A 26,792-nucleotide genomic window follows, 5' to 3' on the forward strand; every position below is an offset into this window, starting at 1 on the left:
GGCCAAGGGGTGAATATAGCTGAACTGCTTGGTAATAGCAACCATAATGTAATTAAATTTAATATCCTTGTAGAGAAACCCATCACAGTAGCATTTAACTTCAAAAAGGGGACCTACGCACAAAATAAAGAAGCTATTTAAACAGAAATTAAAAGGAACAGTCACAAGACTGCATGGAAACTTTTAAAAAACACCATAATAAAGGCTCAAACTAAATGTACACCCCAAATAAAACAAATAACAAAACAGTAAGAGGAACAACAAAATGGCACCATGACTAAATAATAGAGTAAAAGATGTAGCTAGAGACAAAACGGCACCTTTTAAAAACTGGAAGTCAAAGCCTCCTGAGGAAAAGAGGATAGGAACATAAACTCTGGCAAGTCATGTGTAAAAAGTATAATTAGGCAGGCAAAAAAATAATTTGAAGAACAGCTAGCAAAAGACAAAAACTAAAAGCAAATATTTTTTAAGTACCTCAGAAGCAGGAAACCTGCCAAATTAATCAGTGGGGCCACTGAATGATTACGGTGCTAAAGCAGCACTCAACGAAAATAAGACCATTGCAGAAAAGATAAATGAATTATTTGCATTTGTCCTCACTGCAGATAATATGATACTATATATACCTGCCCCTGGAAATTTCCACTACTTGCATCCGACGAAGTGGGCATTCACCCACGAAAGCTCATGCTGCAAAACATCTGTTAGTCTATAAGGTGCCACAGGATTCTTTGCTGCTTGATAATATGAGGGAAATTCCCACACTTGAGCCATTCTTTCTAGCTGGCAAATCTGAGAAACTGTCCCAGACTGAGGTGTCAGTAGAGGAGGTTTGGGAACAAATCGATTAATTAAACAGTAATACGTCACCAGGACCAGATGGGATTCACCCAAGAGTTCTGAAGCAACTCAAATATGAAATCTCAGAACAGTTAACTGGGGTATGTAACTTATCGCTGAAGTCACCCTCTGTACCAGATGAATGGAAGATAGCTAATGTAAGGCCAGTTTTTAAAAAAGGCTCCAGTAGTAATCCTGGCAATTACAGGCCAGTAAGCCTAACTTTAGTACCGGAAAAACTGGTTGATACTACAGTAAAGAACAGAATGACCAGGCATATATATGAACATACTATGTTAGGGAAGAGTCAATACAGCTTTTGTAAAGGGAAATCATGCCTCACAATCTATTAGAGTTCTTTGAGGGGGTCAACAAACATGGCCAAGGGTGATCCAGTGGATAAGGTGTACTTGGACTTTCAGAAAGCTTAGACAAGGTCCCTCACCAAAGGCTCTTAAGCAAATTAAGCAGACGTGATAAGAAGGAAGGTCCTCTCATTGATCAGTGACAGGTTAAAAGATAGGAAACAAAGGGTAAGAATAAATGGTCAGTTTTCACAGTGGAGAGAGCTAAATAGTAAGGTTCCCCAAGGATCTGTATCGGGATCTGTGCTGTATAACATATTCATAGAAGATCTGGAAAAGGGGGTAAACAATGAGATGGCAAAATTTGCAGATGATACAAAATTACTCAAGATAGTCCAAAGCTGACTGCAAATATTTACAAAGGGATCTCACAAAACTAGGTGACTGGGCAGCAAAATGGCAGATTAAATTTATTGTTGATAAATGCAAAGCAATGCACATTGGAAAACAATCCCAACTGTACATCCAAAATGATGCAATCCGAATTAGCTGTTACCACTCAAGAAAAGATCTTGGGGTCATCGTGGATTGTTCTCTGAAAACATCCACTCAATGTGCAGCAGCAGTCAAAAAAGCTAACAATGTTAGGAACCCTTAGGAAAGAAATAGGTAAGACAGAAAATATCATAATGCTACTGTAGAAATCCATGGCATGCTCACACCGTGAATACTGCATGTAGTTCTGGTGGCCCCATCTCAAAAAAAGATCTATTAAAAATGGAAAAAGTACAGAGAAGGGAACAAAAGTAATTAGGGGATGAAACAGCTTCCATACGTGGAGAAATTAAAAAGACTGGGACTGTTCAGCTTAGAAAAGAGATAACTGATGGGTGGAGGAGGGTATGATAGAGGTCTATAAAATCATGACTGGTGTGGAGAAAGTGAATGAGGAAGTGTTATTTACCCCTTCACATAACACAAGAACCAGGGGTCACTGAATGAAATTAATAGGTAGAAGGGTTAGAACAAACATAAGGAAGTATTTCTTCACACAATGCACAATCAACCTGTGGAACTCCTTGTCAGGTGATGTTGTGAAGGCCAAAAGTATAACAGGGTTCAAAAAAGAATTAGATAAATTCATGGAGGATAGTGACAGGTTTCAAAGTGGCAGCCGTCCATCAATGGCCATTAGCCAAGATTGTCAGGGATGCAACTCCATGCTCTGGGTCAGGGTGACCAGATGTCCTGATTTTATAGGGACAGTCCCGATTTTTGGGTCTTTTTCTTATATAGGCTCCTATTACCCCCCACCCCCAGTCCCGATTTTTCACACTTGCTGTCTGGTCACCCTATTCTGGGTGTCCCTAGCCTCTGATTGCCAAAAGCTGGTTCTGGATGACAGGGGATGGATCACTTGATAATTGCCTTGTTCCGTTCATTCCCACGGAAGCATCGGAAGACAGGATACCAGACTAGATGGACCATTGGTCTGACCCAAATTGGCCATTCTTATGTAGAACTCTTCTTCCCACCTAAGTACTTACAGACTGCTGCTGTGCTGAGCACCAGTGGTAGCTTCTTTGTGAGTTTCTTGGTGCAGTGTCTACACTGGCACATTACGACACTGAAACTTGCAGCGGTGTAAACTTCCCCCAAGTGAGAGTTGCAGTGCTATAAAGTGCCAGGGTAGACAAGCCCCAAGATAGAGAGAGTTGCAGTCCAGCCAGGATGACAAAGGCGCGACCCACCACGGCCAGTACAGAGGGGTGGGGAGATTTCAGAGGAACCCACCTGCACTAGGTAGAACTCCCCAGCACAGGATTCAAACTGTCTTTGGGTGGGGTCACAATTTGAGCTGAAACTTTAGCATTGCTCCTTTCTCCCCAGTTGGTGCGATTTACCGTTGCTGCTGCCCTCCTTCCCTGTTTCACGCATTCTAGTGGCTCCCCTTTGATGCTAATTGGTTGCAGGCAACATTAGTGGAGACTAGCAGTTCCCCAGCTCATCTGCTGGTTGGTCTCCCACTGCCCAGACTACAGAAGGAAACTCTTTGATGTTAATGAGACACAGACAATTTCACTTAGCACCAAGGAGCACCCGGCATCTTAAAGGTAAGAATTTCCAGGCGGATTGTCCAGCGAGTCACTCCAACATCTGCTTTGCCACAGGAATGGAAAATGCACGGAAAGGCTCTAGCAGCAGGAACCTGCATTCTCTTACACTCAGCATTAGGACGTGGGGCCCCTGAGATGCCAGAGGTGGGAAAAATCCAGAGTGAAATCCTGGCCCCATTGAAGTCAATGGGAGTTTTGTTGTTGACTTCAGTGGGGCCAGGATTTCACCCAGCTGGGAATTGCCTACCTCTGTGGTGCACCTGCTGGGCTGAGTCAGGGGCAGTAAGAACAGATGGCCTGCAAGTTGCAAATCTGCAGGAGTCTGATTGCAGGTCTCATGCAGTCTGTGCACACAGCGCGGGTCCATTCCAAAAAGTGGCTCTGAAAATGGCACCTTCTTAATGAGCACATCAACATGTAGCAGCATCAGAGCTGCTGGCTCTAGGGGAGTGAATGACTTTACTCCTCTGAGCCATGCAGAACCAACACTGGACTCTTCCTTCGTGTGTAGCACCAATTAACTAAGTTCCGCTTAGCTAAACTGTGCAAACTCACAGATACCAAAGAGTCTACCCCAGAGTAGCTGAGCCATATTAGTGGTGATGATGCGTTGAGATGGAAAGAATGCTCAGTCAAACATTTCACCATCTCTGTGCATTCAGGCAACCGTTTTATTTGCTCCTCTAGCTGGGAAGGTCTGGGCCCCTGCTCCCTTGTCACTCTGGAGCCGGAGAGGAATGGGGAGGAAGTAATCTCTCCCATAGCCATTTAAAAAGCCATTTAGTGCTTCCAAAATTCAGTGCAGAGCTTAAAGAGAGGTGCATTAGCCTTTGAGTGAATGAGTAAATAACCTAATTCTCTGGAGAGCCTCAGGGCAAGTTCTTGTTATCTATAAAGGAAGTTACCGGCCAAACAGACCAGAGAGTGGATCACAGATCCATCAATTACAAGGCGAAAAGGGACCATTGTGATCGTCTAGTCTGACCTCCTGGATAACACGGCCAGAGAACTGTCCCCAAAATAATTCCTGTTTGAACCAGAGCAGCACTTTTAGAAAAAACATCCCATCTTGATTAGATGGATACTCCACCACAGCCTGTGGTAAGTTGTTTTAATGATTAAGTACACTCACTGTTAAAAATGTGCGCCTTATTTCCAGTCTCGATGTGTGTAGTTTCAACTTCCAGCCATTGGCTCTGGTTAGATCTTTCTCTTTTAGACTGAAGAGCCCTCTGTCAAAGTTGTGTTCCCTGTTTAGATACTTTTAGGCTGTGATCAAGTCACCCCTTAAGCTTTTCTTGATTAAGCTAAACAGATTGAGCTCCTTGTCTGTCATTATAAAGCAGGTTTTCCAAGTCTTTAATCATTCCTATGACTCTTCTCTGAATCCTCTCCAATTTATCAACATTCTTCTTGAAGCGTGGACACCAGAACTGAACACATGATTCCAGCAGTGGTCGCACCAGTGCCAAATACTGAAGTAATATAACCTTCCCATTCCTACTTGATAGTCTAACGTATACATCTCAGGATCGCATTAGCCCCTTTTGGCCACAGCATCCACTGGGAGTTCATGTTCAGCTGATTATCCACCACTACTCCTGAGTCTTTTTCAGACTCACTGCTTCCCAGGATAGAGTCCCCCATCATGTAAGTATGGCCGGCGTTCTTTGTTCCTAGATATGTACATTTACATTTAGCTGCATTAAAACACATATTGTTTGCTCATGGCCAACAAACCAAGCAATCCAGATCTCTCTGTATCAGTGACCCATCCTCTTCATTATTCCCCCCACCCCCCGCAGTTTGTGTGTCATCTGCAAACTTTATCAGTGATGACGTGTTTTCTTCCAGGCCATTGATAAAAATGTTAAATAGCATAGGGCCAAGAACTGATCCCTGGGGGACCCCACGGGCAGCACATCCACTTGCTGATGTTGTCCCCAATTACTATTACATTTTGAGAGTGCGACAAGGGGCGGGGGAGCCAGTACAAATTACTGGGGCCCGGCGGTCCGGAAGGGGGCCTGGGCCAGGCTTCGTCGGCCCTGTATAGCCGATCCGCCCTTGCTGGGGGGCTGGAAACATTTTTTTCACCAGGGCCCAAACCTGCTCTCGGTGGCCCTGCCTGCCAGTCAGCCAATGTTTAATTTAAGGGGTGCCATGTTAATGGTATTTTCTTCTAGTTTCTTAATCAAGAGTGTCTGTCAGGGACATCTGACAAATTATGCTGAAGGTTTGAAAAAAAAATTGCCTTCAAGGAACTCAACTTCCTTGTAACGTACTGCCCTTGTTCTGAGAATGGCAACGATGTGCCAGGTTGCCTGTCCCTTTGTGGCCAGGGCAGGACTGTTCCCTACAGTGCGTTCCAGACTCTGGAGGTGAAAGGCTGCAGTCAGAGAGGTGCTGTTTGTAGCTACCTTTCCAGCAGCCAAGTGGCCTGTGCACATTTGAGGAGCCTCAGTGTGAGGGATTCCTACAAATCTACGGAGTCATGGAGCATGTTTTCATGGAAGAGAGCCTCTCAGCCTCATTGCTCATGATCTGTTCCCAGCCTGTGCCTCAGGAGAGTGGCAGTTCAAGTGGAAGCCTGTACCTGTCCTGGCTGAAGAGGCAGACGCTGGGAATATTTCTTCCTAGGCAGAAAAAGTGCTGAACTCCAGCTCTGCTGTTCATATTGTTACCTGGAGGGATGGGTTTGAAGCCCACACCTGACACCAGCGTAATCCCCCACCGGACAGCCACAGCTGGGGCCCACTGGGTTGTTTCTGCTGGGAGGAGAAACTGATGATAGAGCCAGATATTTTCTTTGATGCAATCTTATTTATGTGCAGAGATTGTACATGAAGCCTGTTCTCTGAACACAGCAGGGATCAAACATCAGGAGACAGTTTATTTGCCAGCTGTTCCAAGCCTGCCTTTCCAGACAACACTCAGTGCCCCAAAAGCTTTCACTCAGCGCCACATTACCAGGACTTCCATTACCATTATCTTGGATTTTTGGCTGCTTCGGTCCATTGCTGCTCTTTCTGTCCCTCACACCTAGGGACACCACCACCACTAAACAATACTCTGAGAAACCCTCTGCCCATGTACTTCTAATTCCTACGCAGACTCACATGCCCTCTTGTTCGGGCAGCGCCATGTGCCTGTGCTTAGGGCGAAGACCACTCTTCTGTCAGAAAGCACCTAACCATCTCTTACCACGCTCTGAAACAAAGGGCAGCATGTTTCACACAATACAGTGTAAGGCTGCCCTCGTGCCAGTCCACTAGCCAGCAGGACTCAAGCCAAGAAGTGCTGGCTGCAGAGCTTATAACTGTGATGAAGAAGCAGCCTGCATGCAGGATTGTGCCATCTAACCTCTGTGGAATGAACAGAGCCACCCAGACTACACTGTACCGGACTGTGGGATCGATGATGCACTGGGGGCACACCCACACTACACTGTCACTGGGACGTGATGGTCAGACACACACCGGGGCCACACCCACACTACACTGTCACTGGGACGTGATGGTCAGACACACACCGGGGCCACACCCACACTACACTGTCACTGGGACGTAACGGTCAGAGACACACCGGGGCCACACCCACACTACACTGTCACTGGGACGTGATGGTCAGAGACACACCGGGGCCACATTTGCCCACAGTATTCAAGATGTGGGCATACCATGGATTTATATAGAGGCAATATGTCTTATTATCTATCTCTTTCCTAATGATTCCCAATATTCTGTTAGCTTTTTTGACTTCCACTGCACATTGAGTGGATGTTTTCAGAGAACTACCCACAGTGACTCCAAGAGCTCTTTCTTGAGTGGTAACAGCTAACAGCATCATTTTATATGCATAGTTCAGATTATTTTCCAATGTGCATCACTTTGCATTTCTCAACACTGAATTTCATCTGCCATTTTGTTGCCCAGTCACCCAGTTTTGTGAGATCCACTTGTAGCTCTTCGCCATCTGCCTGGGACTTTAGTACGATCTTGAGTAGTTTTGTATCATCTGAAAATGTTGCCACCTCACTGGTTACCCCTTCTCTCAGATCATTTCTGAATATGCTGAATAGGACTGGGCCCAGTACAGACCCCTGCGGGACACCACTATTTACCTCTCTCCATTCTGAAAACTGACCATTTACACCTACCCTTTATTTCCTGTCTTTTAGCCAGTTACCGACCCATGAGAGAACCTTCCCTCTGATCCCATGACTCCTTACTTTGCTTAAGAGCCTTTGGTGAGGGACCTTGTCAAAGGCTTTCTGAAAATCTAAGTACACTATATCCACTGGGTCCCCCTTGTCCACATGCTTGTTGACCCCCTCAAAGAATTCTAGTATGTAGGTGAGGCATGATTTCCCTTTACAAAAACCATGTTGACTCTTCCCCAACAAATTGTGTTCATTGTAACGATGCTGGCTTTGGTGGGACCCAACTGAGGTGCCAATTCAGGACAAATTGCTTAGAGCAGGGCAGTTACAGCCCAAGGTTGGGGTTTCTATGCACACCAAGGCAAACCAAACCAGCCAGCCAGCGAGGACTTTGGTCTCACCCCACTGGCTAACCACAAGTCCCACAAGCAATTCCCTTAGACAGTCCAGTCTCCCAGTATCACCACCAGTGCACTCGTCCTGGGGATGAATGGTTATGAAAACCAACACCCCAATAAAGGAAAAAGGTTCTCTCGATCCCAAAGAATCAAGCCCCAGACCCAGGTCAATATACAAATCAGATCTTACCCACAAATCACGCTGTTGCCAATCCTTTAGAATCTAAAATCTAAAGGTTTATTCATAAAAGGAAAAAGATAGAGATGAGAGCTAGAATTGGTTAAGTGGAATCAGTTACATACAGGAATGGCAAAGTTCTTGGTTCAGGCTTGTAGCAGTGATGGAATAAACTACAGGTTCAAATCAAGTCTCTGGAGTACATCCCCCGTTGGGATGGGTCATCAGTCCTTTGTGTAGAGCTTCCGTTTGTAGCAAAGTCCCTCCAGAGGTATGAAGCAAGATTGAAGACAAGATGGAGGAGTTGCAGCAGCTTTTTATAGTCTCTTGCCATGTGGTCTCTGCTTTCTTTGTCCCAAAGACAAGCTGTCCGTCACATGGCATGGAAAAACCAAGAGTTCTGTCCATAGGCAAGTCCCTGCACACCTTGCTGAGTCACAAGGCGTATCTGCCTTCTCTCAGTGGGTCAGTTGTGTAGATGCTGGTCTTTAATGGGCCATCAAGCAGGCTAGGCAGAGTTGACACCAACTTGTCTGGGGTGTCACCCAGAAGCATAGCTCAAGTTTGAAATACAGTCTAGAGCCAATACTTATAACTTTAAATACAAAACTGATCCATGCACACAGACCGCATAATCATAACCAGCCAATCATAACCTTGTCTTAGACACCTTCTTTGATTCCCTTTATAAAAGATTTGGTGCCACTACACGACCTTGGTTGCAACAATGATCTATACAGTCCCAGTTCACGTTCATCTACGTGTCTGACAATTCTGTTCTTTACTACATTTTCAATCAGTTTGCCGGGTACTGAAGTCAGGCTTACCAGCCTGTAATTGCCGGGATCACCTCTGGAGCCTTTTTAAAATATTGGCGTCACATTAGCTATCCTCCAGTCATCTGGTACAGAAGCAGATTTAAATGATAGGTCACAGACTACTGTTAGTAGTTCTGCAATTTCACATCTGAGTTCCTTCAGAACTCTTGGGTGATACCATCTGGTCCTGGTGACTTATTACTGTTTAGTTTATCAATTTGTTCCAAAACCTCCTCTGCTGACACCTCAATCTGGGACAGTTCCTCAGATGTGTCATCTAAAGAGACTGGCACAGATTTGAGAATCTCCCTCACATCCTCATTCGTGAAGACCGACCCAAAGAATTCATTTAGTTTCTCCACAATGGCCTTATCGTCTTTGAGTGCTCCTTTAGCATCTCGATCATCCAGTGGCCCCACTGGTTGGTTAGCAGCCTTCTTCCTTCTGTTGTACTTCTTTGGCTAGCTGTTCTTCAAATTCTTTTTTGGCCTTCCTAATTATATTTTTATACTTCACTTGCCAGTGTTTATGCTCCTTTCTATTTTCCTCACTAGGATTTAACTTCCACTTTTTAAAAGAGGCCTTTTTGCCTCTCACTGCTTCTTTTGTTTAGCCCCGGTGGCTCTTTTTTGGTTCTTTTACTATGTTTTTTAATTTGGGGGATACATTTAAGTTGAGCCTCTATTACGGTGCCTTTAAAAAGTTTCCATGCAGCTTGCAGGGATTTCACTGTTGCCGCTGTACCTTTTAACTCCTGTGTAACTAACCGCCTCATTTTTGTGTAGTTCCCCTTTCTGAAATTAACTGCTACAGTGTTGGGCCACTGTGGTGTTTTCCCCGCCACAGGGGTGTTAATTTAATTATATTATGGTCACTATTACCAAGCAATCCAGCTATATTCACCTCTGGGACCTGATCCTGTGCTCCACTTAGGACTAAATCAAGAATTGCCTCTCCTGTGGTGGGCTCCAGAACTAGCTGCTCCAAGAAGCAGTCATTTAAGGTGTCAAGAAACTTTCTCTCTGCATCAGGCCTGAGGTGATATGTACCCAGTCAATATGGGGATAGTTGAAATCCCCCATTATTATTGAGTTTTTAATTTTTATAGCCTCTCTAATCTCCCTGAGCATTTCACAGTCACTATCACATCCTGGCCCGGTGGTCAGTAATAGATCCCTACTGCTATATTATTACTATCCAAGCATGGAATTACTATCTAGAGAGATTCTGTGGTACAGTTTGGTTCATTTAAGATTTTTACTTCATTTGATTCTACACTTTCTTTCACATACAGTGCCACTCCTCCACCAGCACGACCTGTTCTGTCCTTCCGATATATTTTGTACCCTGGTATTACTGTGTCCCATGGATTATCCTCATTCCACCAAGTTTCTGTGATGCCCATTAGATCAATCTCGTTTAATCCGAGGCACTCTAGTTCACCCATCTTATTATTTAGACTTCTAGCATTGTATATTAGTACTTAAAAAAAAATGGTCACTTTTTAGCTATCTGCCATTACGTGATGGAATTGAATGGGACTTTTTCACTTGACTGTTTCTCATCAGATCCTACCCATATTTTATCATCTTCCATCCTCTGCTCCTTACTAGGACATAGCGAATCTCCATTAATAGATCCTGCCCTCATCTGGAAGGAGGGTCCCAACTATGGGATCATTTCCCTCTGCTCCAGTTTGATGTTCTCCTTCCCTGAGACTTCCTCCAACCCACCAGCACAGAGGCTGTCAGACTGGGGGTGGGACCATTCTACTGTCTCCCTTGGGCTCCTCCACTTCAGCCACCCCGGTCTCCAAAGTCCGTACACGGTCTCTGAGGGCAGGAGCTCCTTGCACCGAGTGCACACATACGCCCTGGCCCATAGGGCAGGTAATCAGACACGCTGCATTGGGTGCAATAAAGGGGGTAGCCCCCCTCTGTGCTGGGCTCTGCCTGCAGTCTCTCTACTCCTGCCGCTGGTTCCCTTGTTGAGGTTTTGTTTTTATCGGGGGGTGTTTATTGCCTTAAGTTTAAAGAATATTAAGTGTATGTGGCCCCCCCCACTCCTCCTCCAAGCTCCCTCACAGAAGTCCCATTCGCTAGCTCCTCTGGTCCCTTAGGGACGTGTTTTTTAAAGCCCTGGTAGCCCCGCCGCCGGTTACGGGTTGATGGGGGGCTAAAGGCCTTCGGGCTCAAAGCCTCCTTGCCGAACAGGCCACTGGGCTCAGCACGCGGCCCCGACACACTGTATACGTCAGTCGAGCAGCAAGCCCACCACAAACACACGCTACAGACAACAGCCTCACCCCCAGAGTCACCTAGTCGCCCCTCCTTCACCTAGACAACTTCTCGCCAAAGTCCTGTTCGTCCCGGCAGGTGCCCATGGCCTAGCCCAGTACTAGGGCCAGGACTGCAGGAGGTGCATAAACCCGAGGGCCTGATGGTCATTAGAGCTCCCACAGGGTGGTGAAATTCCAGTCCTCCCCTCTGCACTGTGGGGGATCTTTCACTTCCTGGCCTAGACTGGCATATCGCACTGCTGGGGATTGTTCAAGAGCCACTTGTTCCACCCCAGAGCTGGCTGCCCAGATTGCAAACTTCTTGGAGGTAGGAGGCACTAGAAAGATACACCGTGCTAACACCGGCACTCAGACGAGCCAGGTGTGACGAGCCAGGTGGGAATTTTCTGAAATAGTTTTAGGAATCCTATGTGTGTCTCAGTTTCCCTTATATTTCATATGGCAACCCAGAGTGGGGAAAGGACTGTTTGCTCTCAGGGCAGGCTGGAGACCTGGGTATGAATGACACCTCGCTGTCTGAACCTGAACGGGTCACCATAGCATCCCATCCTGCAGCGTGAAATGGGGCCCAGCCCCCCCGCACCAGGATGGCACATTCCCAAAGCTTCCCAGGGCACCCAGACACCTCCAATCCGGGTTCTCAGCTGATGTCCTGAAGCTCCCCTCCCTTCCCTTGGCTTTTAAGCAGTTTCAAGCTCTTTTGCTTGCAAAACGCTGGGGCAGGGCCAGCGGCAGCGCCGTACTGCGCCTTCAGCTCAATAGCCAGAACAAGGAGCAGGGGCGCAAACCCCGTGTCTTGGTCAAGGAGGGGCAGGGGGCTGCAGGCTAACAGCACCATTAATAACCCTTCCCCTGCTGAGTGCGATGCCAAGCTGGTTAGCCCTTGTTACCTACTGTCTGCATGGCAGCAGCAGGCAGAGGACCCAGTCTGGCACCGGGCACTGCCCGGCCAGGGTGAGCTCCTGCCCTGCAGAGCTGTCAAAGGGAGCGAGCTGGTGAGTTACATTCCTTACCCCTGCCCCCACTTGTGCCCTTTGTCATCCATGCCACAGAGCCCCTCGGGCAGGGCTGCTATCAAGCGCCCATGAGAGTGACTGAGGGGCAGTGCGTACAGCCCAGGCAGCTGCCAGCATCCCCCAGGCCAGGAGGGCCAAGTGCCTCTGTAGGGAGCCGGTCTGCCCTGGAACCCCAGCTGCTCGAGAGCCGCAGAGTCCAGTGCCCCCCCTTGGTGTGGACAGGGCGGGCGGGGGCTAGGGAACTCCTGCTGGAAGCAGTGGCCTGCACAAGGGAGGAGGGATGCAGGGCCAGCCCCTCCTGCTGATTTTGCATTTCCAGAGGGTGGGCAGGACTCTGCAGCCCACAGCGGGGGGAGAGGCAGCTCTCCCTGCAGCCAAGTCCCGTCTGTGAACAGCCCAGAGCCCAAGCCCTGCCCGCTGCCACGCTGGCCCCTGTGACTGGCACAGACCCTGCTCCCCGGTCACCGCTCCTGCCCCTGCCCTCGCTGGCCAAGGCTCAGCCCTGGCAGCCGTGAATGGGCTCCTGTCCGGCCTGAGCACTGAGCCCTTGGCTGGGGAGCTGGGTACACGCAGTGCCACCCTGTGGTGCACATCGGAACTGCAGCTCACCCAAGGCGCCCCTTCAGCAGCAGCAAGCAAAAGGGGGGGGTCCTGGCCCCCATGGCTCTTTGCTCTGCCCTCGGGCTACTGGAGAATTGCTGGTATTAGCTCCCAGCCACCCCCGGGCAGGCGGGCGGGCAGGCAGCTCCCAGCCCAGGGAGCAGAGTGCATGCCCCTGCCCGGTATGCCTAGGGCACCCGCGTTATGCACAGCCTGGCGCAGGCAGAGCCTGGCCACATGCCGTGTGCCATCCCCTGCTGGACAGAGTGCACCAGCTCCAGCAGAGACTGGGCCCCACCATCCTCCCACCCCAGCCCCCGGGCCCAGAGCTAGGGGCAGGGGCACACGAACTCGGCCCCACCAGGCCCATCTCCACCTCCCAGGTGTCCCAGAAACCCCACCCCTTCCTGGAGGCAAAACTGCTCAGCCCCACCCCAGACCTCGGCTCCCTCAGCTTCACCCCACAGGTCGGCCTCCTCCCGCCCCACCTCTGAGCAGGTGGCCCTGCCTTGGCCCTCCGAAGCCACTCTGCCCAGCTGCCTGCTCCGTACTGGTGGAGCCGGCTGGGGCCCAGGGCAGTAACTGGCACTAAGGACCCAGACAGGGGTCGACAAGCCATGCTCCCCTCTTCCCGGAGCCATCCCAGCCCTGCCAGTCCTCAGCTCCCCCACAACCGCCCTGCGGTCGGGGTACACAGGGGCTCGCCCGGGCTTGTCAGGCTAAAGCCAGGGACAGCCAAGAGGCAGGTTCTAGCCCTGCCTGCCCGGCTGCAGAACCAGTGACCCCACACCTGTGGCTGCTGCAGAGCTCTCAGGGGCCTGCTCCGGCTCTGTCAGGGTTAGAGGGACCCTAGCGCAGGAGTCTCTCTGGCCTGAGCCCTGCAGGCCTCATGGGACGATTAACCGTCCTTTCTCCCCTTACGTCTTGGGACATGGGCCCGGTCACTTTAGCTGCTCCAGGCCTGGCCTCGCCCTCCCCCAGTCTCAGGGTTCAGAGCCACGGCCCTGCCGGTTACAGGGTTCTCTCCCTGCTCCTGCTCTGGGGAAGCGCCCAGCAGAACTGGACGAGGTGACGCCAGGACGGTGACTGCAGAGGCGCATGCCCCTCGGGTGTCAGCCACGGGACACGGGTCAGTCATGCTGGGCGAGAGGCACGATGCCGTGTCCCTGGACCCCCCGCAACCTGGCCTGGCGCAGAGAGAAGGCAAGTTCTCCGTGCTGAACCGTCCCACAGAGGGGGTCAGACGCACAGCTCCGGACTCCCCCCAGGGAGGCCAAGGGGTGGGACATCCCTGGGCTGGGCACTGGCTCTCGCAGGTAGCTGCGGTGCAGGCTCTGCCGGACCCCAGCTGGGCACTGCTGCCTGGTGCCAGAACTGCCCAGAGACTCACTCCCAAGTCCCATCTCAGCAGAGCCGCCCCACCCTGGGGGTGCCAGGCCCGAGCAACCGAAGGAGGGAGACAAGCCAGGCCTGGGTTGGAGCCGGGTTTATTAACTGGAGTGACTGGGCTGGGGCAGCCCCTCAGTTAACAGAGACAATTCATCGCCCTTAAATATTTGTTATAAAAACAAATTGTTTAAAAAATCTGGTTTGACACTTTTTTTTGTCTTTTTCGTTTCTCTGCAAAGCCCTACTGGGCTGCAGCCAGGCCGGGGCGCCGGCTGGCACCTCCCAGAGCCGCCACGGGCAGAGCCGCCACGGGCAGAGCCGCCACGGGCCCAGCGCTACCTCCGCAGCTTGCGCTGCGCCTGCTTCAATAAGGTGTCGAAGTCGAGGGAGTCGAACTTGCTCTTGATGGGGGCAGGGTCGAAATCTTCCCGGTTGGAATCTGGAGGACACAAGGCTGCAGTGAGCGGCGAGGCGCTGGGGTGGTCGCCCCCCTCCACGGAGGGGAACCCACCCCAAGGCAGTGCCGGACCTGGGACCCCAGGGGAAGGGGAGAGCTCTGCAGCCTTGCGCTGCGCAGGGAAGGAGCTTGGCAGACTCCCAGGGCGGCCCAGGCCCCGGCTCGGGCTCCCCGACTCACCCAGGTCCGCGTAGTTCCTCCTGCAGAACTGGCGCCGCCCCCCGAAGCACAGGTCGAAGGGCTGCTCGTCGGGGCGCCGCAGCTTGTGGCCACTCTCGATGGCGGCGAAGGCCTCCTTGGCGTAGCGGTAGGTGACGAAGCCATAGTTGTCCCTGGGGGGGGAGAGGAAGAGCTGTGACTGGCTGTGTCCCCTCCCACGGGGCCTGGCCACTGGCAGAGGCTTTCCAAGGCTGAGGCGCATGGGTGCGGCCGTGCCCACCTGGGCAGGGTAAGGACGGGGTGCCAGGAGCTACCCTGACATTCCCTAGGGAGCCCCAGCAATCCCCCTCCCCAGAGAAGGGAGGGCCCGGCCTCACCCCTCAGCCCGGAAGTGGAGGGTGCACTCCTCGATGTCCCCGAACACGGAGAAGCGGTGCCGGAGCTCTGCCCGCGTCATCCTGCTGGGGATCTTGCCGATGAAGACGACTCTCCTCTCCTCCTGCAGGGAGCACGGTGCAATGCAGTGAGCTGGGTGCAGGGCCAGGCGCTCCCAGCCCCGCAGGTCGGCACACGCTCGCCCAGCTCACCCTGAAAACCCGCCATTAGACTCCTCCGTGCGACCCCGGCTGCTGGCCAGTGCCACTTCCTGCCCAGCTCGGCCCCCAATGGGGCCCTAAGGCGGGGACCCTGCCCCCAGTTCAGCAAGTCAGGGGGGGGGGCAGGGCAGAGTGCAGGTGAGCAGCGTTCACACCTGGCAAGGCCCCCCAGCCAGAGGGGCTCCGAGCCCCCTAGGGAAGCAGGGAGACGGGCCGGACACTCACATAGGGCGTCCCCTTTCTCTGCCTGGGGGGGCTCCGCTCTGGGCCCTGGTGTGGGAGGGGCCGGCCCTGTAGGGAGCAGAGACCTGGTCAGCTGGGCTCCCCACACCCCACCCTGGAGCTCCCAGGGACCGAACACCCCCCCCCCCTTACACCAGCACGCACCTGGCCCATAGCTCCCAGGGACTGCCCCCCCCTTACACCAGCACATGCCTCCCACGCTCAGCCAGGCCTCCCCAGCACTGCTCTCCCTCTCGCACCAGCACACGCCCAGCCCATACTTCCCAGGGAGCAGACACCTCCCCCCTTGCCCAGCCCGTAGCTCCCAGGGACCCTCCCCCTGCCTGGTGCACGCCCTCACTCACTATTGCACGTTCCTTGTGGAGGACCTTCTGGTGCTGGCAGCGATCCGGAGGGTCGCAGGAATCGTATCTGGCAGGGCACAATCAGGGCTGTTGGGAGCGGGGAGAGCCAGGACGCCAGAGCTGTTCCTGGCTTTGTGGCTGGCGCCCGGGGGAGGCCACAGGCTTGCCAAGGGCCTTGGGCATGTGCCCTCAAGCCCAGCGTGAGGCCACGGCCACCCCTGGCTCTGGTGGCCACGCCCGGGCGCACACCAGGCCGACGGAGCTGGGGGGGGGTGGGGGAGCACGGCCCAGGCCAGTCCTTCACGCGCCCGAGGGAACAGCCCTCCCCAGGAGATGGGCCGGACGCTCCCCAGCCCCAAAAGCCAGGGTGGGGAGCCAAGGGAGGGGGGGGCAGGCACAGGACCCTCCCAGACTGGAGACACCCGGAGCGTCAGGGGCAGCAGCGGGCCAGCAGAGCAGGGGTGGGGGGCTGCTGCCTCAGATGTGCAGTGTAGGCCCAAACGGCACAGCAGAGTCTGAGCCAGGAGGGCCTGGGGTGGAGAGGGACCAGCGAGTCCCCCGGGTGTCCTTACCTTCTCCTCCGGTTACTCCTCCTGCGGGGGGACGGGGAGCGGGAGCGGCTGCGGGAAGCCGAGGAGGATCTGGACGAGTAGGACGAGGACGAGGACGAGGACGAGGACGACGACGACGACGACCTCCCCCGGGACCGGCCGCACGACCCACAGCTAGAGCGGGAGGAGGAGTGGGAGCTACGAGAGCGTCTGGAGCGATACCTGCCGAACAAGCACATCACCCCGTGAGCCCCGGCGCTCCCACCACTGGTGGGCCAGAGCCCCTCACCGCCCGCCCCAGCCTGGGGCTTCCTCCCATCCCCGAAGCATCGAGGCCACGAGGTGCTCCCCAGACCCCCACGCACAGGACACTCAGCGCTGCCTGGGGCACTCCAGGGGACAGCTTCCTGCCCAAGCCGGCCTGAACCTCCGGGGGACCAGGAAAGCCTTCAAACAGCACCTGCGTGGCTCTGGCTCAGGCTCTCGGCAATGGCCGTGCTCATTACGGTAGGGCATTGACTCTGAAACCTAAGTAGGGCACTCGTGGCCTGGCCCGCACTCGCCGTCACTGAACCGCAGGAGCACGCAGCCTTCGGCACCAGGCACCGGATCTGCCTGCAGGGCTAGCCGGGCAGCACGGCTCCCTGGGCCGGGGAAGGGAGCAGGGCGGGCGGCCCAGGACACAGGTGGGACGGCGCCGCTCGCTGGTTGCCTGGGGAGCAGACAGACACACGAGTGCACGCTCAGCGGTTCCAGGCTGGGCTGGGCCCTCTCGGGGAGCGAAGGGGCTGATCTGACCCCAGCCCCGTCCGGGCTGGCCGAGAGGAGCTGAGCCCAGTGGGCGAGGGGCAGGAGGCACAGATCCTCTCCAAGAGCCTCTTGCCCTGCTGCTGACGGGCGCATGGGGAGGACAGCAGCTCGCACGGGGCAGGGAGCGGTTCCCTATGACCGATGGGGGCGGGGAGCCCAGCACCATCCAGGGCCTCTTGCCCTGGGGGGACAGTCTCTCTGGGGCTGCGTCAACCCGGCCGCTAGCCAAGGGGTGCAATGAAGACCGAGTGTTTGGGCCTGGTGGGGGGTGGCTCACAGCGCCTCGAGGCGGCCGTGGCGCACGCTGGCCTGTGCTGAGGAGGAGCAGAGCCGGCCTGGCTGTATGGAGAGGAGAGGGGCCCCCTGGGCTGAGCAGCCCGATCCCACGGGGCCCAGGAGCACCCCACCGCCTGGCAGAGTGCCAGCAGAGCTGGGCAGGGCACAAGGACAATGCGATCGAGGGGTACACACTGGATGGTGGGGAGCGCCCTCAGCCGTGGCACGGCTCCAGCCATTCCAGACTGGGACTGGGGCTGGGACTGGGACTGCCGAGGTGATCGTGCCCTGGCTGGAGGGACCGGGCAGCCCCCTGCTTGCTCTGCGACGCCCAGCTCCGGAGGGCAGCGCCAAGCCCCTGGGCACACTCGCGGGGAAGGAGGCAGTGTGCCTCCCACACAGCTCCAGGCCCCTCTGGCTATCAGCAGTGAAAGCCGAGCTGGGCACCCCGCCAGCAGCGTGACTTAGTCGGACCCACGTGGGCCAGGCCGGGCGCCAGCCCTGCAGAGTGTGAGCCCTGGGGTCGGCGCTGACGTCCTGCCTGTGCCAAGGCCTCCGGCGCAGGGGAGCCCTGCTGAACAAGGGCCTGGCTCTGCCCAGGCAGACACAGCCCTGCTCACTCCACGGCTAGCCCGGTGCCCCTCGACGTGGCTATGACACAGCCCCTGGCTATGACGTGGCAGCCCCTGGGCCGCGGCGTGGCTGCACCGGCGGCTTCCCACCCGGCTGAGCGGGTGCAGAGGAGAGCTTGGGCTCTGAGTTCTGTGAGTCTGAGCACCCCCCGGAGCGACCCGCCAGCTTGGAGGGGGGCGCACATGGCCAGAGTCAGGGAACGAAGCTGCCCCCCAAGCATGGCCATGGGTGGGGGATCCAAATGCAGAGTCACCCCCTGGCAAGTCTGGCTCAGCGCAGGCAGGTCCCATAGCCCTGGGGCACCACTGCGCCCTCCACGCGCCCCGCAAAAGCCATCACAGAGGCCATTCTGCCCCAGCCCATCCCCCGAAGATCCCCACGGCGCTCTGCAAGACTCCATGGGGAGACCCAGCCACAGCAGAGGGACAGTGAACCTGCCACTTACCTTCGCCACCGCTTTGGTGGGGGAGACAGCGACCGGGACCGAGACCGGGACCGAGACCGGGAGGAGGAGGAAGACGAGGAGGCGCTGGCCCCGCTGGACGTGGAGCTGAAAGAGCGGCTGGCGCGGGCCCGGGGGCTTGGCGAGGCCCCACGTCTCCGGTAGCAGCGCAGGGACCTCTTGGCAGCCAGCTGCTTCGGCTGCGGGTCCCGAGTCCGTGGCTCCTCGTCCCGGCAGGGGGACGCGTCCGGAGACAGCAGGACCGAGGGGGGGGGGCTGCTCCTGTCAGCGGCAGCCTGGCTTTGGGCACTAGTCCGGTGATCCAGCTGCTCGCTGGAGCCAGGGGCAGCGCCAGGCTGGGGGCTGAGCCCGGGCCAGGCCAGCGTCCGTGTGGGGAGGGAGGAAGGCGGCTTGATGGTGATATCCTGGTGATGCTTCACGTTCCAGCGGGAGCCCAGCTCCGACGGGGCCGATGTGCCAGGGAGCCTGGCGCCCTCCTCTGGCTGGGCAGGGCCACGGATGCAGTAGTCATGGTCACCGGAGCCCACATGGCTGGGGGGTGGGCTGCAGGTCGTGGGGGGCTGGCCCTTCCCCCGAGGTTTGCTCTGGGGCAGCGGCTTGGCCTCCATGAACTTGGCAGTTCTCTGGCTGCCCTCCTGGGGGGCGGCCCCAGGCTTCCCCAGCAGCGAGACGGCAGCCAGGGGCTTCCAGAGCTGGTGGGGCGGCGTTGCCGGCGGGGTGAGGCCTGCGAGGTAAGGAGGGCGTTCAGGGGGGGCCCCCACGAGACGGCGTGCGCCCCGACGGCGAGCGGCATTCCATGGCCTGGGCCCCCTCCCCTGGGCCAGGTGTGCACCCCTCTGCCCCCCTGCTCAGCATTCCCCATGGCAGCTGCCAGCCAGGCCCCCCTCGGGCGCTCGGTGCCCCCTCGCCTCCCTGTCTGCTCTGTGGCTCTCCCAGCCCTGGAGTGAGGAGCCAGACCTGGGCAGCGCTTGCCAGACCCCCCCCACCCCCAGCGACCCCTCCAGCCCCAGGGCTTTACCGGCGACGTTGGCCAGCTCCGGAGCATGCAGGCTGTCTGGCGCGTTCTTGTCCTGGTGGCTCTCCGACCTGCTGGAGGGAGAGAGGAGTCATCGCTAGAAGCGGCAACAGCCAAGACCCGTAACCTTCAGGGCCAGGTCTCACCCCCCCACCTCACTGGGGAGTGCTGGCCGGCGGGGCCGCCGCGCCGCCCATCACCGCAGCCCAGGGCACAGATGGCACAGGCCTGGGTGCCCAGGCAGGAGAGCATGCCCCAGGGGCACTCGCTGTCCGGCTCACAGCAGCACAGAGACAGCACCAACCCATCCCTGGCTGCCCGAGCTCTGCCCGCACCCCTCCCTCCGGCCAGGAGCCCCGGGGCTGGGCGGCACCGTGGGCACCTCCAGACTCACCCAGCATTCCCCGGCGCCAGCCTGTCTCTAGGGCGTCGCATGTGCAGCTCCTCCTTCGTGGCTGAAACGAGAGCGAATGCAGGGATGGCTGAGGGAGATGCTGCCACGGCGGGAGCCCAGCGTCCCCACTCCAGGGCCCGCTAGCTGGGAGAGGGGGCCTGGTTCCTCCTCGCCCTTGCACAGCACACCACCTCTGCTGGGGTCTCCTCCCTCCGGGCCTCATCTGGGACCCCCAATGGCCCAGTTAACATATGGGGCAGGGGTGGGGAAATGGGCTCGGTCTGCCCTTCACCGCAGTAACATTTGCGCACTTAGGCTGCTCCAATTTACACCGGGACCCATTGTTCAGCTAACCCAGGAACTTCTGCTGACCCACAGCCTCTGCCGTGGGGCTGCCCCGCCCAGGCTGGGGACAGCAGTCCCTGCTACAAGCCAGAAACCCGACGCTTGCCGAGCTTGGGACAGAGCGTCGGCCAGGCCGGCACCTCCCTGGACGTGGGATTGCAACAGGCCTGTGGGGCTAGGGGCTGGGTCAGGCACATCCCAGCCCCACAGAGCCGGGGGGCCGGCAGGGGGGCATGGCCGATAAGGGCACGTCAGCCACTCACCTTCAGTCTTCTCGAACTGCTCCAGCAGGCTGGACAGGTCGGAGGCTTCGATTCCTGCGGCGGGAGAGATGCGGCTTGTCAGGTCACTTCCAGGCTGGGGTCCTGAGCTGACACCCCCTCCCTCAGCACCCCACTGCCTCCTCCTCGGTGCCCACCATCATCCTCACTGCTCCCTCCTTGACGCCCCCTGAGCCCTCCCCAGCACCCCACTGCCTCCTCCTCGGTGCCCACCCCCATCATCCTCACTGCTCCCTCCTCGGCGCCCCTCGGTGCACCACTGCCCCCGGCGCGGCCCCCTCACCGATTTCACTGATGAAGGCCTGCACGATGTCCTTGCTGGCGCCAGGCTGGGCCGGGCCGACGAGGGGCCGGTGTCTCCATGGCCGGGCAGGGGCTGGCTTGGCGGGCTGGCTCTCCTCACGCGCTCTCAGCAGTGCCCCTGCTTTCCCGGGGAAGGACGTGCACCCAGGCGGCCGGGGCTCTTGCAGGACAGCGCCCTTGGGGTCTGGTGGGGCCCCCTCCAGCAGGCTGGGCACTGGGACCTTTGCTGGAGCTGCAGCCTCTGCCCTGAGGCAGGTATCAGGGGGCTGCCCCGCGGGCTGTGGGGCAGGGGGCTGCCCCGTGGGCTGTGGGGCAGGGGGCTGCCTTATAGATTGGGCAGGGGGCTCCCTCGTGGGCTGGGCAGCAGTTGACTCCCCCACGGGCCGAGGGGCAGCAGCAGAAACAGACTCCCCCATGGGCCTGGCGGTGACAATAGGGGGCTGGGCAGCAAACGACTTCCCCACAGGCCAGGGGGCAGGGGGCTCCCTCGTGGGCTGTGGGGCAGGGGGCTGCCTTATAGATTGGGCAGGGGGCTGCCCCGCGGGCTGTGGGGCAGGGGGCTGCCCCGCGGGCTGTGGGGCAGGGGGCTGCCTTATAGATTGGGCAGGGGGCTCCCTCGTGGGCTGGGCAGCAGCTGACTCCCCCACGGGCCGAGGGGCAGGGGGCTGCCCCACAGGCCAGGCAGCGGTTGACTCCCCCACAGTCCGGGCGGTGGCAATAGGGGGCTGCCCTACAGGCTGGGGGGCAGGGGGCTCCCCCACGGGCCGGCTCTGCCTCCTGGGATCAGATGCCCGGCCGGAGGGCTGTGCACCGCGCTGCGGGGGCTGGGCTGGCACCTCGTGCTTGGCAGCAGCGGTGGCCTGGCTGGCCAGCACTGGCTTCGTTGGCTGCGCGGTGAAAGCTGAGGGCTCTTGGCAGCTCGGTGCCAGGGCGGCTGGGCTACCTGGGAAGGGGTTTGCCCCTGGATCGCTGTACACCATGGCAGGCGGCAGGGGGACCCCGGGCCAGTAGGGCGGCTGGAGGCCCAGGGGCCAGCCCACGGGGGCACACGGCGCGCCTGGGCCGAAGGGAGGAGGTGGCAGGGCAGGGGGGGGCCAGGCCACGGCTGGCGGGGGCAGGCCAGGCACCAGGTGAAAGGCATTGGGTGACCCGCCAGCGGCCGGCGGCGGAGGCAGACTGGGGTAGCCAGCAGGCAGAGGCCCAAAGCAAGGCCAGGAAGGCACCGGTGGGTAGAGGCCATAGGGTGCAGGGGAGGCCAGCGGCATCACTGCACCAGCAGCCCCCAGGGCCGGCGGGGGGACAGGCAGCTGTAGCCCCGGGGGCACTGGAGCCGGCCCGGGCTGGGGGGGCCCCGCAGGTGCCTTTCTGGCCAGAGGAGGGGTGGCAGGGGGGCTGGCAGGTGTCTCCGGGCCCCTCTGGGAGCTGGGCGTCTCCACGGGCTGGGCAGGCTGCGAGGGCGGGGGGCGGACGGGCGCCATTAGGCACGGGATCTCGGCCAGCTCCGTGGGGGGCTCGGGGACGCTGGGCCACTTGCTTGCTGCCTGCTTCTCCCCCTCCTTCCCATCGGCCCCGCTGGGCTGGCGGCGCAGCATCCGCAGCCGGTACTCGGTCAGGCTGAGCGCCTTGGGCTTGGACGGCCAGCCGGCAGCCTCGGCCCCCGCCCACTCCGCTTCCTGCGGGCTCCGGGGAGCCTCCCCCTCAGCACTGAGGTCCCGGGGCGGGGGGGTGCTCCCTTCGCGGGGGGCAGGCTGGCTCCCCTCACTGCACCCAGGAGCTCCCTCTCCCTGCTCGCCGGGGCTGGGCACGGCCCGCTCCGAAGGCCCGGGGGTCTCGGCACTCTGCCCAGCTGGCTGCGTGTTGGGCTTCTCCGCCTCCAGCTGCTTCTGCACCGCAGGGCGCCCCTTCCTCTGCAGGGCGCCCCCGGCTGCCGCTGCCCTAGGCCTCCCTCTGGCCGACCGCAGCTCCATCTGCCCTTCCTTCTTGGCCTGCTCCAGCTGCTTTTCCAGGAAGGTGGACACTTGCACGGAGGGCCGGGCTGCCCAGCTGGGGGAGCGCTCGGGGGCTGGGGGCTGCACCGTGGACGTGGAGCGGAGCCTGCGCACCACCCAGTCCCCATCTGGCTTGGCCTGGCCCTTCTGCGATTCCTCCCTCTTCTTTTTCCGGCTTTTCCTGGCCCTCTCGCGCCCTCGGCCCTTCTCGGTGCCCTGGCGCTTCCCGCCCACTGGTGCCTCCGTGCTGTGCCGGGAGCTGCCCTCCAGATCCTGGTCTCTTTGCCTCACCTCGTCCTTCGCTTCGGGGTCAACCCCCCGGGGGGACTCTCTCGCCTGGGTCGGGCTGGGAGGCTCCTCTTGGGGGGCCCTGACGGGGCCCCCAGTCTCGCGCCCCTGGGCAGGCATTCCCACTGGCAGCAACGGCTCCAGGGCACCACCGCTGGCTCCCTCCCCTTCAGCTGGGAGCTGCAGGACCACGGGGATCTCCAGGCTCTCGCCTTCGCCCGGCACAATCTCCAGCAGGAGCGGGCCGGATAAGAACTCTTTCGCCACCGGCTCGCTGGCAGGGTCCAGGCACACGGTGAGCGTGGGCAGGCAGTACGGGTGCATGGACTTCACCAGCTCGCTGAGGGACCCGGCCCCCGTGCTAATGATGCAGGGAATGTCAGTGTCTTCCAGCCACGCCGCCTCCTCCTCCCCAGCCTCGGCGCACAAATCCATGGGGCTCTCCCGCAGACCCCCTGTTGCTGCCACGCCGCCGTGCTGCCCAGGGCTAGCAGTGTCCTCCTCCTCCTCCCCATCGCTGCGCTGTGGGAGGGGCTGGGGCCTGGGGAGCTTCCGCTCCACTCGGGGCGCTCTGCTGGGCCGCGGCTTGGGCGCTGCCGGCTCTTCAAGGCAGCTCAGTGGACGGTTCCACGGCAGATCCATGGGGCTCGTCTCCACCTGGCAGAGAAAGGGGAAGAGGCAGGTGATGGCGCTGCCCCCCACACACCCGAGGCAGAGCAGTGCACCTCACATAACCTAGGAGGCGACTGCCAGTGGGCTCAGCCGCCCCTGCTAGCAGCCAGAGCAACGCCCTCGTCTCGTGAGGCACGTGGACTGGCAGGGACCAGCCCCAAACTGCACACTGAGCCCCACTGATTTACAGCAGCCCCACACGGCTGCTGCCCCACCTGCACCCCGACAGGCTCCCGAGTTCCGCCAAGCCCCACTGCCCAGGAGTTTGCTGCCTGGCGGAGAGCATTCCCCACGCTGCAGGAGACCGGGGCTCGAGGATTTGGGCAGCCGACCAGCGCCGGCACTGCTGGGGTTCCGGCTGGCCAGGTCTGCAGAGAGGCTCGGTAACTGCCTGGCCCGGCCCGGTGCTGCTCCCAGCTCTGCAGAACCACGCCAGCAGGAGGGGCAAGGGCTGGCTACAAGCATGAAGATGCGAGTCCTGGCGCTGCCCTGCTTAGCCGACTGGCCCACGCCCTGATTCTGCCCCTCCCCAGCTCCGCAGCGGCCCAGAAACCAGGGAGATATTGGAGCACAGGCAAGGGCCAGCAGGAGTCACCCTGCACATCCGGCGACCCCCCACCACCCAGGACAGCCAATCCTGCTGCTGGCTTCCCTAAACAACCGTGGTTGCCCCGGCCTCAGGCTCTCGCCGAGGAGCTGCCCTCTCACCTTGCCGATGGCGGCTGGGCTGCTGAGGCCCCACGGATCGTCTAGGGCAGGAACGCTGCGCTCAGGGGAGGCCCGGGACAAGCTGAGAAACTTCTGAAACTGATGGGTAGGAAGGAGAATGAGAAGGTGGAAAACACAGATATGCCAGTCGGAGCCCAGCCGGGTATGGGGTGAAGCCTCCTCACCACGTGCCCAGCATGGCAACTGGCCCCCCAACTCCAGGGTACACCCCAGCCACCGCAGGATCCCAGAGCTGGAATCTAGTGCCCGGCTCGCCAAAGCATGAGCGGACCGAGCCGCCCACATGCCACGGCGGGATGCGCAGGCCGCGTCGCTTTGAGCGTCTCTGCCGGTCTGTAGCCAACAGCAAACAAAGGTTTGTCCCACCCCCAGCCCCGCTCCCACTGGTTTCCCGCAGGGCAGTTCCTACACCTCACTTCAGAGGCAGCTCGGCTGGTGATGCAGGTGACCGCCAGGGGGCGCCCTGCAGCCTGCCAAGGCCGTGCAGTGATTTCACCGGTGACCAGGCACGGCTCAGGGATGGGGGGTTCCATTTCAGTGGCATCAGGATCTGGAGCCTCCTTTCCCAGAGCCCCGAGGGGGAGCCGAGCAGCCCCAGAGGCAGGCGGGTTACCGTGTCTACGCGTGTGCTGTGCACGGCCTGGCTAAGGGAAGCGGAAGTGCCTGGTCTGGGCACCTCCAGGGAAGGGCGGCTAAGACGGGCAGAGAGCAGCTCGTACCGAAGAACTCTCGCGTTCCCGGGGCAGTGCCAGCAATTCGGAGTCCAGGGTGGTGTCAAACGGAGACAGGGTCTCGTCGTCCGTGCTGTCCAGGATCTCGGTGATGGCCGTCAGCAGGGACAGCTCGTTTGGAGCATCCAGGCAGGTCTTGTTCTGGTGAGAGGAGAAAGTCCTCGCCTCAGGGGCACAGCCAGATACCAACCCGCCCTGCACTCTCTTGACATGCTCTAGCCACTCGACGTCTTCCCCTCCCTTCACACCTGTCCCTTGTCAGCAACACGGAGTCTCAGAAATGTGGGTGCCCACGGAGGGGGGCTCTGCCTCTGCCCCAATCGTCCTCAGAGCAGGGCCCTGCTAGGGAGGTGCCCCCAGGACTGGAACGCTCCCGCTAACTGGCACGGCGCTCGGCTCAGAACCGAGGCAGGGAGGTGCCAGAGACGCAGAGCCCAGGATTAGCACTGCCATGAGGCTGAGCCAGGGGAATTAGGAGCAGGCTAGCTGGCGTGGGGCAGGCAGAGGTCCTTGGCAAAGACAGAAGAAAAGGAGGGGAAGAGGAACGACAGGAGCGAGCTGGATCAGGGACTGAGTCCTGGCGCTGCCCTCACGCCCAGCGAAGTGGGGCAGCGTCCGGCAGGGAAAGCAGCAAACAGAGGGGCCAAAGCAGGCAAGGGACGGAGATTCCCAGACCTGCTCCCCCCACCCCCAAGGTCGCGGGACTGGAGACGCCCCAGGCAGCTTTGGATCCAGGGCTGTGGCAGGTCCCCCATCTCGCCTGCAGAAGGCCACAGCCCGGCTGTGTCCCCTGCCTCTCTGCGGGCAGCCCGTTACCTCGGTCAGGGAGCCAAAGTCCTCGATGATAGAGATCACGGAGGAGTCCAGGTAGCTCTGCATCGTTCCCAGGATCCCTTCGGCCTCCAGGATGGCATCGCTGCAGGCGGGAACCGAGTGCAGGTTCAGCTCATCTTCCTCCAGAGAGAAACACTAGAGAGGGGCAAGGAGACAGGTTGGGGGAGAAGCCAGTGCTCCCTGGGCTACAGCCCCCATTCTGCTCTGCACAACGGGGCCCTGCTCTATCATATCCCCCCTTAGGCACCTCTTTTCCAAGCTGAAAAGTCCCAGACTACTTAATCTCTCCTCATCCAGCAGCCGTTCCAGACCCCTCATCATTTTTGTTGCCTTTTTCTGTACCTTTTCCAATTGCAATATATCTTTTTTGAGATGAGGTGACCACATCTGCCCGCAGTATTGAAGCTGTGGGCATCCCATGGATTTATACAGAGGCAATATGGTATTTTCTGTCTTATGATCTCTCCCTTTCTTAATGATTCCCAACATTCTGTTCGCTTTTGTGACGGCTGCTGCACCTTGAGTGGATGTTTTCAGAGAACTACCCACAATGAC

General features: G+C 58.2%; 1 protein-coding gene across 4 annotated transcripts; it reads right to left on the reverse strand.

The window, feature by feature from the left end:
- Positions 1-14,215: 14,215 nt before the first annotated feature.
- Positions 14,216-26,459, reverse strand: PPRC1 (PPARG related coactivator 1). Of its 4 annotated transcripts, none has more exons than XM_039481881.1 (16): positions 26,220-26,459; positions 25,392-25,544; positions 24,652-24,750; positions 21,652-23,928; positions 20,976-21,492; positions 20,675-20,728; positions 20,067-20,127; positions 19,676-19,746; positions 18,640-19,381; positions 16,497-16,697; positions 15,925-15,991; positions 15,563-15,628; positions 15,119-15,240; positions 14,763-14,914; positions 14,455-14,564; positions 14,216-14,424 (listed from the first exon to the last, which is right to left on the reverse strand). In XM_039481881.1, the coding sequence occupies exons 1-15, from the start codon at positions 26,280-26,282 to the stop codon at positions 14,461-14,463; spliced, it is 4,749 nt and encodes a 1,582-aa protein (XP_039337815.1). In that variant the 5' UTR covers positions 26,283-26,459; the 3' UTR covers positions 14,216-14,424; positions 14,455-14,460. The 4 variants fall into 4 exon arrangements, with proteins under 4 accessions (XP_039337815.1, XP_039337816.1, XP_039337817.1 ...); XM_039481882.1 differs by having other exon boundaries at positions 19,676-19,743; positions 26,220-26,458; XM_039481883.1 differs by lacking the exon at positions 15,563-15,628 and having other exon boundaries at positions 26,220-26,457.
- Positions 26,460-26,792: the final 333 nt, after the last annotated feature.

The sequence above is a fragment of the Mauremys reevesii genome, linkage group 7 (genome assembly GCF_016161935.1).
Source record: "Mauremys reevesii isolate NIE-2019 linkage group 7, ASM1616193v1, whole genome shotgun sequence".
Taxonomy (NCBI): domain Eukaryota; kingdom Metazoa; phylum Chordata; order Testudines; family Geoemydidae; genus Mauremys; species Mauremys reevesii.

Coding starts and splice junctions, on each gene's coding strand:
- PPRC1 (XM_039481881.1), bottom strand. CDS start 26,282: ATGCAGAGCTACCTGGACTCCTCCGTGATCTCTATCATCGAGGACTTT. Junction 24,751..25,391: donor GGGAACGCGAGAGTTCTTCG/GTACGAGCTGCT, acceptor CCTACCCATCAG/TTTCAGAAGTTTCTCAGCTT. Junction 15,992..16,496: donor AGGAGTAACCGGAGGAGAAG/GTAAGGACACCC, acceptor GTGCCCTGCCAG/ATACGATTCCTGCGACCCTC.